This window comes from Orcinus orca, chromosome 14, assembly GCF_937001465.1.
Source record: "Orcinus orca chromosome 14, mOrcOrc1.1, whole genome shotgun sequence".
Classification (NCBI taxonomy): Eukaryota; Metazoa; Chordata; class Mammalia; order Artiodactyla; family Delphinidae; genus Orcinus; species Orcinus orca.
The window spans coordinates 68394163-68406296 of record NC_064572.1 but is presented as its reverse complement, the minus strand read 5'-3'; the positions used below and the strand labels follow the sequence as shown (position 1 = coordinate 68406296).

The window sequence follows — 12134 nt, the reverse complement described above, 5'->3', positions numbered from 1 at the left end:
TGAGGCTGTATTTTTAGGACTTTTAGAGTGATTGCCTGGAGGGTTCAGCAGGGATTTCTTTCCTCTGAAGACTGCATTGTACAATTAGATGGGGTGTTACAGGCCATGGTCCACCTGACTCCAGAACCTCAGGCTTGGGCTCCCAAGAGGCGAGATGTGAGCTGAGCCTGTGACAAGTCCTCAGGCCCTGAGGGGAGGCATAGTGTTTCATGGAGAGAGGCCGTGACTTCTTCGTGGGTTCATTTAGTAGTTTCCTACTGGAGCTAAGCAGCCAGCTACCCCAGGAGACTCTCGATTCTGCTTCCCCCCGGCCTTTGTACTGGTTGTGACTCTCCATGTTCTGCTGAATTGGAGCAGTGCTGAATGCCCCATACCCAGCCAGCTGGCCCAGAGACCTCCCTCTACTTTGCCATTGACTCCTTACTAAAAGTCAAATGGATTCCATGCTCCAACTCAGGATCAGAAACTGCACAAATGTGTGTGTAGGATATGGATTCGAGGAATACTTTTTGGGAGCCTACCTGCTGCCTTATTTGTGAAAGCTCTAAGCTGGCTTTTCAGTACAGTATTCAGATTAGGAGCCTTTGGGTTAAAGGTACCATGAAGATGAGATGTAAAGCTATTAATTCAGAGATTAGGGGTAAAGAGGAAGTGAAATGAGAAGCTGATTGACTCTCACATACGGAACGGTGTTTTAGGTCGATTGATTTCATGGCGGGGGAATGTCTTGCATCATTTAGTGCTTCTCCATTGGCCACTCACAGTGCTAGGAAGACAGCAGCTCAGCTCATTCATGGATCAGTTGAATTCAACAGGCATTTACTGAACACTTGCAAGGGCCAGAAGATTTTGTTGGTTAAAATAAGAAATAAAAGAATAAGGCAGAAGAAAGGTCATTGGAGCCTAGATGTCCACGATGGGCTTTGAGAGTTTGTGAACTCCCTGAATTTGAATGCAAAACTCTGTGTGTGTGCTTCCTTTGTGTGCTTTTTCTTGGGAGAGAGTTCTCAATTTGCATCAGATTCTCAAACTCTGTACTTGACCCCGAAAAGATTAAAGACTAAGGATCTAGTTGCTCCGAGTATTGACCAACTGATGATAATCCCATGCCCCTTGACTATGCGTGAGTCAGGACAGCAGGCAGCTTCCAAACACGTATGCCGGTCCCTCCATTCTTGGGAGGTCAGCTATTAGGTCATGGTGGTTTCAGTGTACAGTTCTGTATGTTTTTAATATGAAAAGTCAAGGGAAACAGAGAAAGGTCTTTGGGATAAGCTGTGTTTTAACTCATACTGAATTGGAGATAACTCTGGAAAGATGTTCAGATATTCAGTATATGTTCGCTAATGGGAGAGAAGGCGGCAGGAAGGCAGAGGTGGACAGAGTGCCTCCTGCCTGGGAAAGATGTGCCTAAGAATTGGAGAACCTTGTCTTGTGTTTTCCAGGAGTTTGCTATGGCCTGATAGCCATTATAACAACCCCTGTATTAATCTTCGGTGACTTAATTTTGATAAATGTCTCAAGCTGTTCAAGTATAAAAGTTTAAGTTAAAAGAAGTGAATGTGAATCACTTAACATTGTTTTTCTGTAAACACTGATGTGGACTGTGTAACTTCCTTGAAAAAAATGGAAGAAAGGAGAAAAAAAAGCCACAGAATATTTTGCTTGTACCAGTTGGGGGCAATCCAGTACTACAAATGTGAGAGTGGAGAAAAAAAGTCCACGAAAAAGATCATTTCTGATGTTGTTGCTACTGCATGAACTGGTGTCTTTTCTTCCCAAATTAATTCATCTCAGGCCTCTGAAAGCCAGAGCAACAGAGCAGCGTTGAAATGGCTAATTGAAAATGCCCTCTTTCTCTTGTAGTGGCAAGTGGCCTCTATCAAATAATCCTTGGGTCAGGTGGCAACTTAGGTTCACAATCTTCCAGACTGCAGGGTGATGAAGTACGTGGCCAGTGGCTGGCTCAAGACTGCAGCCTGGGTGCTCCCTGGGCCAGGGATGTCCTGCTCTGTTGGGGGGTACAAAAGGCCCTCCACTAAGCCCGTATGTCTAGGTATAATCCCCAAATAGTGATCACTGCTTTGAATGCCATGGAGATCCTCACATTATTCTGGTGATGTGGTTTATACGTGAGCCCATGTACTTCCGGCATTGTTCTGAGTAAAATGGTAAAGTAAGGTCTTTCGTGTCCTAACTTGAAAGTGTTGCTTGATATTTCAAGTGTTCATTGACTGTCTTTTTTAGATTCTATGTGAGGTTTTACAGAAGATGCAAAGTAGTACTTGATGTTTCCTCTTTATTTGTAGAGTATCTCTCTTAGGGGGATAAAACTGCATACCTCAGGTAGATGATCCAGGATTGTATGGTAAAATCAACTGTGGTACATCCGAGATCCTGACAGGCCGCAGTTGTCAGGAAAATTTTCATGGAACAGTGGTTTAACACCTCTGCTTTATCCTTTCTCAGCATCTGCCTGAGTGTTGGTCAGCACTGCCCTGGGGCCTCTACAACATACAGTACCCGCTCTAGTCTTCCTCTTGGACAAAAGGAAGCCAAGTTTTTGGGTCTGATTGTTTCTTCTTATAGGAGTGGTCTTCTTACTCTTATGGAACATTGTAGAGTAAAAATTCCTTTTTTGAAAGCTTTACATGAAATTTTCATGCAAAACCAATAATTTATTATGATCATCATTCCTTTATTTATTTATTTATTTTGCGGTATGTGCGCCTCTCACTCTTGTGGCCTCTCCCGTTGCGGACGTGCAGGCTCAGCGGCCATGGCTCATGGGCCCAGCCGCTCCATGGCATATGGGATCTTCCTGGACCGGGGCACGAACCCGTGTCCCCTGCATCGGCAGGCGGACTCTCAACCACTGCGCCACCAGGGAAGCCCTGATCATCATTCCTTGAGAGTTTACTCTCTGTGTTGGCAGTGAGGAAGAGACCCTATTATGAGCCACTGTTTTATTTCAGCGGTGTTTTGGCTGCTTTTATTCCTGAGTTTCATTTTTAGTTTGTCATTTACTGTGTCCCATATACGTGTAATCATTGTATCTCTGTAGCGCTCTGAATACCTGCTGGCTGAGACTTACAGAGCCGAATGAAAGTAATAACAGAGATACATTGGTGATTCCAAAAACTCAAGTCTATAAGATTAGAAATAATCTTCCTGAGAGTTGAAAAGAGATGTGGGTTCAGACACAAACTTGTAGTTTTTGACAACTCAGTACAAGAACTATTTTAAATGAAATTTGTATAAGATTTATTATCCCGTTTTGAAAAACTGTTGCATGTCTTAATCTGAGAAGTTGATCGAGATTTTTACACACAAACAAGTCCCTTAAATTTTTATTTAAGTTGTTATTACTAGTGCATTTTGTCTATAAGAATGACATTTATATCGAATAACACTGGGTCGGTTAATACCCTGACACAGACGCTATGTCAGTTGTCTGGTGGATGTCAGGACAGTTTCACACGTCATACGGCTTCTTCTGTAGAAGTGAGACCAAGGTTTCAAATGTCTAAGAGATGCCAAGTGACTTCTTCAAAGCCCTCCCAGCCTGGCCAAACTTTCTTTCCAATGTCATATATCATTTCTCCTCATTGGTGTTACCTGACTATCTGTTGTATTACAGCTCAATTCTTCTGTTTCTTTTCCTCGTTATTGATCTTCCTTAGGCCTGAAATGTCCTTTATCCTCCTGAACATCTCATGTGCAGTTCATATCCTACCCACCTTTGCCTCAGGCACCATTTTTTCCTGGAAATTCCCTTCATCCAAAGTTGGACATAGGCTCGTCATCCTCTAGAATTTCATATTTTGTCTGTGCTGATCTCATGGCTATTAAAATATTCTCTTTTGATAATCAATAGAAGGATCTTAAATTATATACTCCTTAGGTGGCAGAGACCAAACTTCAGTCAATGTAACTCTTTCATAAGCTACACCGCGTGTTTTACAGATAAAGTGCTAAAATGTTTGTTGAATGGCCAAATGGCAATTATATCAGTAGATTAGACTTCAAATGAAGGTGCTCTCTCCTTCACCACTGTGGCAGCTGTTTTATACTTAGTGGCACCAGATATTTGTGGAATGAAAGATGGGTGGATGGATGGGTTCATAGATAGATGGATAGATGGGATGGTTGGATGAATGTCGGGTGCTCTGAATCTGAGCTTTAAATGAACATTTAAATGATGTGCTTTTATGACCCTCATTTCTCCTCTTCTCAGCCCTATTGCTCACTACACCTTCACCTTAAGGTCTCTGAGAATCCCTACACATCAGGGATCATTGCCAGCCGAGACACAGCTCCCAGCATCATAGTGGCTTCAGGTAAGAAGCTTGCCCGGTTTGCTCACTGCTGTAAATTGTATTTATTTTAACAAGTTAGATATCTGAGCTTGGAACTTAATGAGCAAGTTAAAATTTTTTTGGAAGGCACCTAAGCCATTGACCCTGAGGCAAGTATGGTGAAAAACCCTGCTCAGATATAATGTTTGCAGTCTAAATCCATCTCGGGCAATGCACACTGCCAGCATAGCCCATTGTTAGCTTTTGCAAAAAGTTCCCTTCACTGATGGTGATGTGCTCTCTCCAGGAAACATAGGTTCTGAGCTGTCAGACAGCGACATCAGCATGTTTGTCTCTTCAGATGCAGGGAACACTTGGAGGCAGGTAAGAAAGTATCCTGGGTCTGGTTACTGAAGTTTAAATGTTATAAAAATTCTCCAGCTTGGTTCAATTCTGGGAACTTATTCAGCCACACATAAATCCTAAAGCTTATCAATGTGTTTCTTTTCCTTTTTGTTTTATGAATGTCTTTCAAAATGTTTTGAGCTTAAGCAAACATTTATGAAATTTGATTTCTTTGTTTGATAAAAATGACCCTTTATCCCACCGTATATGTGAGAAAGTTTATAAGTGACAATGAAACCAAATTAGATATGACTGAATTTTTCCCATGAAATGAAAACTAAAATTCTGGGGAGTTTATTATGTAGGGAACGTGAAGCCTGGAAGAGAGATTATATACCTAACACCGGGTTACCTCCATAAATTCCCCTTGCCTTGAAGTCAGAAACGAGAGGAATGCAGTGATATAGAAATAACCATTACCCAGGTGGTGTTCTGAGATGTTTAAAGCTCATGGGCAAAAGACAGAATAATAACCATCAGGGTGCATATGTTAGGGAAAGTAGAAATGGAATTACTTTCAACCAATGTGTTTAGCTTAAATGCTTCCTCTTTCTTCTGAATGAAAATTAGATACTCCCAGGTTATAAAACAGGCACTTAATGAGGTTTAGGAGTCATAAAAAGACATGTGCCTAATGCATGGTTGTTACACTTCAATAAATATGTGTTAATAAGCCACTGACATTTAATTATCATATGGTAACTAGCACCTTAAATTGAAATCTAATGCACAGGTAATCACACAGCAACAAGAACACTCTGCTTTAAATTTTAGATAGAGATATCCATGTTATGGTCTCGTTACCATTTCCTAGCTTCATAGATCTGCACTGCAATTCACGTGCTTCGAGAAGAGTGGGGAAGGAAAGAAACTTGCTTAAGAAACTCCGGGGCTTTTGATCTTGGAGATATATAGGAGCTATATAATGGACCATTAAGCTTCCTATGGACAATAGTTAGAGAGCCAGGGTGTCTTTTTTTTTTTTCCTTCTAACATCCCAAACAAAGCAAAGAAGCCTCTCCTATAGTCCTGGGAAGCATCTTGGGTATAAGAAGGAAACAAAGGGGAAACAATGATGTCTATAGTGTAACCAAAGACAAGGCTATACTAACAGTGTGACTGTGAGAAACAGTACGCATCTTGTATGGAGAGGACTTAGAAATTGTTTTCAACCGGTCTCCATTTGACCTCAGATTCATCTCTCCACATATGGGGAGAGACCCAATGACACACGTACCCAAAGATAGATTTCATTTTGATCAGACTTTATGACTACAACTACTTTATGACTACTGTTGAGTTGAACAAGAACATCTGCCCCCTGTAATACCTGGAAAGTTTGAAATAATTACATATCTGGAAAGGGCACTGTTACGCTGCAAGTCCCAGCGCCGTCAATTACCATCTACATGGTCTTAGGGAAGTCACCACTTCTCTCTAAACCTTACTTTTCTCGTCTGTAAAAATGATATGTTGGAATAAAGTATCTCTTATGTTTCTTCCATCTAAAGATGTTATCCAATATGACAATTACCCAATATTTCAACATCATCATAAATGGGACTCAATAGAACTTACCACAAAAAGATGGGATTATAAATATGAATACATAACTCTTAGTTATTTAAGTTTCTCTTGTGCAGCACAAAAAGTCATTTTATGTAACACCAGTGGTACATGGAGCCCACATTGGGAAACATGGTTCATAACTTTCATTTTCCCACAGCTCTGGGGGAACCCAGTTCTGTCATGGAGAGAATTTTTTTCCTCAAATGAAGACTAATTCTCTGAACCCTGGGTGTGTGTGGCTGTGGGTGTGTGTCCCTGTTTGTGTGTTTTTCCTCTTCCAGATCTTTGAAGAAGAGCACAGTGTTTTGTATCTGGATCAAGGTGGAGTCCTGGTTGCTATGAAGCATACGTCTCTCCCGATTCGACATCTCTGGTAATGAGTCATGCACCTTGATGGTTCTGCACAGCTAAGACCAGTCTAAGTCAGGCTGTCAGACTGTGATCTTGCTTGTAGTAAATCGTCAAGGTCTGCTAGAATGTAACTTATACCTTTGCTTTACTGCAATAAGAAGGTGGAGGAAAGGAGAGAGAGGGAGAGGGGAAGAGAAAGGGAGCTTGATTCTGCCTTTTAGAGCGGAACCGTATTATGGTTTTCAAATGTGACAGCCCCCTGCCCCCGCCAGTACCTCCAGTACCTTATTCTTTCAGTACAGTCATGGGTAGAATGGTTAGCAAGGATAATCTCTGAATAGCTTAATTTCTTGCAACCAGCTTTCCCAAATAAGGTCTCCTGGAGTTTAATATTTGCATTCACTACGTGCATTCTGCACAGAGATCAGCAGTTCATGACACTTCTGCTCTGATCTCATTTCTCCTGATCCTACTTCCTTAGCTTCCTTTTGGGGGCAGTGATATTCTGCAACTCTCCCTGTAGGTCTTCCACAGATGGATGGACATTCAAGGCTTAACTTCCAGAGGGGTTTCCAATAAACTCTTTCATCTGTGTTTTTGAAAATGGCTCTCTCCACAGGCGGGCTTGTTCAAAGTCAAAGGCTTGATTTTCCCTCCACTGTTGGTTACTTTGCTGACGAAAGGGAAAGTTGCAGAAATAAGAGAAATAGAGGCTTAGCTTGGGGGAAGACATCCTAGAGAAAGGCAGAGCAAAGGAAACATTCTGTGTGACCATCTGAGTTGCAGAGTTCTCTCTTACTTTCAAGAGTCTGTCCTTCTGCATCAATTTACTCAGTGAGTCAACCAGGATTTGTAACAATGTAAGAAGGATACCACTAAGGGTTTGATCACATAGAGGTGGCTGGTTCAAGTCCGTCTCAGTGGGTCTCATAATGGCCATTGTTCTCAGAATCACCTGTAAGACTTGCTGCTAAATTGTAACGAGGTTTTGGAGAGGGTCACATTGAGGTCTAAGGCCTAATAAAATATCCAAATTAAAAAAAAATCCTATCAAAGACTTATTATCATTCCCGTTTCATGCAGCTCTCCCCTTATTGATGTTATAATACATCTGGGTCCCAAATCACTTGGCTAACTGTATATCTACCTTCTGATGTAATTAAGAACACTTATTCATATAAAAGGCTCACTTTGACAATGCCCCAGGTACTTCTAAAACGTATTCTCCCTGGTTGGTAGTATCCTTTCTTGGAAAGGATTTTTCTTTTGAGATCCGATGACTTATTTTTTCTGTCATTAGGTTAAGTTTTGATGAAGGGAGATCTTGGAGCAAATACAGTTTCACATCTATTCCACTTTTTGTGGATGGAGTTCTGGGTGAGCCTGGGGAAGAGACTCTAATCATGACGTAAGTGGAAACTATGATGTCTTCTAGTCTAAGTATAGATCCAGAAACATGTTGTTTTTTAGATAAGCCTGTTCACATTGCTACTGTCAGGTTTGAAATTGCTGGCAAAGGCACTACATCTGACTTCATGATTCCACAGCAAAGAGGAAAGAATAATGTGGGCTTCCATTCTCCTGGCTCTTTACTAGCAATTAGGAGACCCACACTGAGGGCTGGCAGCAAAATGGTACAGCCTATTTCTTCCTCTACTGAGCGAGCTTAGGGAAATTAGAAGTGATTATTTCAAGAGAAAATAAAGCTATCAATTAAAAACTTTAATAATAAACATGCTTGATATACAGAAAATGACAGGCATGTCAGAGTGATTTTCACGTTAAGGTAGAACGCAAAGCTTGGTGAAAACCCCACAAAGCGTGTTATTTTTCCCTGGCTCTTTACCTAACCCAATGGTGAGGCATATTAGGGAAACCACGAGAACAGTCTGTTCTTGGGGAAATTGCATTTATACTCATTCTTGTCTGGAAAGTGATGATCATTAATCTGTGAAAGACTTGATTAATGGCTTGCCTGCCTCTGGGTTTCAAAACATGAGCTTTGAATTTGAAATATGAAACTGTGATTTTTCCTTCTCCTGGAAAATTGGACATGAAAAACAGAGAGGGAAGATTTTAAAGCAGTTGATCCTGTCGGCAGTGAAAAATTTTAAATCAAAGTGAATAGCTGGTACATTTTCTAATTTTTTCTCCCTACTCCTTTTTTTTTAACAATAGAAAAGAGCAACAAAAATTTAATATGCCTAATAGCTACATTTTGCCCACGGTAAACATAGCTGGATTAGCAATTTATTCCATAATTTGTCTTCATTCAGTTTTCATGTTTGCAAGACACAGATGAAAAAAAGTTGATTGAAAAGGCTACTTTGTGGCTTTTATTTATATCGGCAATAGGTGATTAAAACACTTCATTAAATAGCTGAGTCTCTCTGAGTAAGGAGAATAGAATGCACAGAGTAGGAAGTAGTTATAACTCCTCAGCCTTGCTGCCCACTTTCCCTTGGGACTGGTGGGAAGGTAAAATAGCATGGAAACCGTGGGAATGATGTACTCTAGCAAGAGAACCTAGAGGTATAATCTTGGACCGCAAAGAAGGCAGTGTCTATGGTTTTCTCAATTTTTTTTGGTTGTTTTTTATTTTTGGTCAACCATTCTTGTTGTACAATATATAAAAGTGGGCTTTTAAGTCAAACACCCTGGGTTCTGACTCTACCAGTTCTTAGTGATTTGACTTTGGTTTTTGCATGTTAACAAAATTCATTGAGCCTCAGGTTACCGACAAGTGATGTGGAGCCAATAATAGCAACCCTCCTCAGAAATGTGTGTGGGGATCAAGTGACGTGTAATATCAATATTACAATATCAATATTACAGTATTGATATCAATATCAGCGGAGCGGCTGGGCCCGTGAGCCATGGCCGCTGGGCCTGCGCGTCTGGAGCCTGTGCTCCATAACGAGAGAGACCACAACAGTGAGAGGCCCGCTTACCGCGCAAAAAAAAAAAAAAAATGTAATATGCTTAGCGTTGTGCTAACCTCATAGCAAACATTCAGTAAATGACGTATAACTGTCAGCATTGCTGTTATTGTGATTATTTTTATCGTCATGAACTCTGCAGAGTGTTTGGACACTTCAGCCACCGCTCTGAATGGCAGCTGGTCAAAGTGGACTACAAGTCCATTTTCGATAGACGCTGTGCTGAGGAAGACTACAGACCCTGGCAGCTGCACAGCCAGGTAGGAGGGAGGGAGCTGAGGTTGAGTCCTGGGTGGGAGGCGTGGAGAGTACTGGGGGGAAGCAAGTCATTAAAGTGTAGGAGTTGGGGTTCTCTGGGCAAAAATTGTCCATCTGGTGCTTTCTTAATGTGTTTTGTGTGCCACAGCAGTGAACAAACTCAACATTTATAGCTTGTTGTGAAGTGACTTCTGTTTTTATTGTACTAGGATATAATGAGATAAAATTCAAATGTGCTTGGCTAAGACTTACAACTCAAAATGAAATACCAACTCAGCACGGAGATCCAGGCATAATTTATCTGAGCGTGTCATCTGGCTGCAGGGTATGGGGGCAAGGGTGAGGAAAGGCTGTTCAGTTTTATCTGGCAATGCAAACAGTAACATGAAATAACAAAGTTATGCTGCGTGAGCGGTGCCAGTAAAATTCTTCCTCCCCACTGCTATGCTTCCCTGGGATTAGGTAGCGCTTCTTGCCTCCTTCCAAGGTACTTGTGATATAAGGAGGAAGAATTATTAATAGGAAAACTTCCTTCATCCTGGCCCCTCTGCTACCCTGCTCATATCAGAATGCTTGGCTGAAAGCATCTCTCCTTCGACTTCCCAAGGCAGAACTCATTCTGCCGGCCTCTCAAAGCACATGGTAGAGGCCCTTGCTTGCAAAGCCATCGCCATATCCAGAGCGTGACACATCATATACCCCAAACCTAGACTGAATCATATAATTACATGTAGATGTGTAATGCAGCTGGTTAAAGTGAGTTTGCTCAAGAAAGACAGTGTAGACTAGCTTAGACAAAACTCCGTCTGGTCCTTCAGACACACACACAGAGAGCTGGGTTTGACAGTGGGAGCTTCAGCTAGAATCACCCACTCTCCTCGGAGGCTCAACAATCAAAGGGTCTCTCCTTTACGTGACTGATGTTTCCCCCTTTGGAGTGCACACGCCCAATGTGTGAATATCCCAATGATATTCAAAGCTTTTATTTATCTTGTGGAGAAACACCGAATTTGGCGCTCTTGCTTATCTGGTAGATGGATATAAAATCAGTGCTATAAAGTTGTGTGGGCAGAGGCTTAATAAATCAAGGCAAAATGGACCTTTATGTTTCTTAGCAATATTCTTCTTTCATATGCTCATACATGACCAGATGTATACATTTTTTATTACAGAAGAATTGAACTTAATTACTACAGATGTTTTTGGCCATACACTGTTGCAGGTTGTCTTAGTTATCTGTGTGTCCCTCATAGCACTGTACTTAATACCTTGCCAAGTAAAGGTTTGCTGAATACATAGAGTTCCAGACTTTCGGACACACCCTCAGTGCTTCTTAGGATTGCCTTTATCATCATGTTCTGTGATAGGGCTCTAGAATCGAAAAGGAAATGCTGTTAGCACAAAGCAGACTGCATATGTCTACATTACACTAAGGTTTGAGACCGTCTCCCGGAACTGTCCTGATGTGGAGTAGGGAAGGTCCAAGCTATGTGCCTGACTGCATGAGATTCTTGTCTCCTTACAGGGGGAAGCATGCATCATGGGAGCGAAAAGGATATATAAGAAGAGAAAATCAGAGCGGAAATGTATGCAAGGGAAATATGCAGGAGCTATGGAGTCTGAACCCTGTGTCTGCACAGAGGCTGATTTTGACTGGTGAGCTTGTACTGTTATCCTATAGAGTCGTCTAGTATTTCAAACCCACGTGGGCCTTAATGAAAGCTTAGATATCAAATAAGAGTAACATGCATAGATCCAAGTGACAAGCCTACATTCATGTGAAATTACCACTTGGGGGCATCATGGCTTACTAGCTATGTGCGTGTGTATATGGAAAAACCAGGGGTTTCTTTAGACTTAAGGAGGACTCAGAAGATGGCTGGTAATTATCTTCATATATTTGACAGATCTCAGGACAAAAAGAGAGACTAGATAGACCCTGAGTTTCTTCATACGGCAACACTGAAAACAATAAGTGGACGTTTCAGGGAGCAAACATATTTGTGCTCAAGATAAAAGTCTTTCTAGAATCTAGGGTTCCTGGTAGTGGAACAGTGATCGTGTAGGGCAGTAAATTGTCTATACCTGGATGTTTTCAATCAGTGGTTAGCTGACTGTTGCTTGTGACACCCATGGAAGACTTTTCTGAATTCAGCGCAAGAATGGAATCACTAGTATTGCCGTCTGTGGCTTTGTGAACCCAGCGGTAAGAGAGACTTCTTCCTTTACCAGGATTAAGCTAGTTTAAACTGGAAAAGGACTAAGACATTGAGAAGTTAAATATACTCAGAGTGCCACAGTGTTCTTTCTGGAG

The 12134-nt window shown here is 41.5% G+C and overlaps 1 protein-coding gene across 3 annotated transcripts in view; it reads left to right on the top strand.

Moving 5' to 3' along the window:
* Positions 1-12134, top strand: part of SORCS1 (sortilin related VPS10 domain containing receptor 1) — a 558796-nt gene that overhangs the window by 443180 nt on the left and 103482 nt on the right. For all 3 annotated transcript variants that reach the window (XM_004265869.4, XM_004265870.3, XM_004265868.3), the window contains exons 11-16: positions 4238-4340; positions 4606-4682; positions 6554-6645; positions 7924-8031; positions 9705-9822; positions 11346-11476. In XM_004265869.4, coding sequence (XP_004265917.1) covers positions 4238-4340; positions 4606-4682; positions 6554-6645; positions 7924-8031; positions 9705-9822; positions 11346-11476 — 629 coding nt within the window. The remainder of the gene's footprint in view (positions 1-4237; positions 4341-4605; positions 4683-6553; positions 6646-7923; positions 8032-9704; positions 9823-11345; positions 11477-12134) is intronic.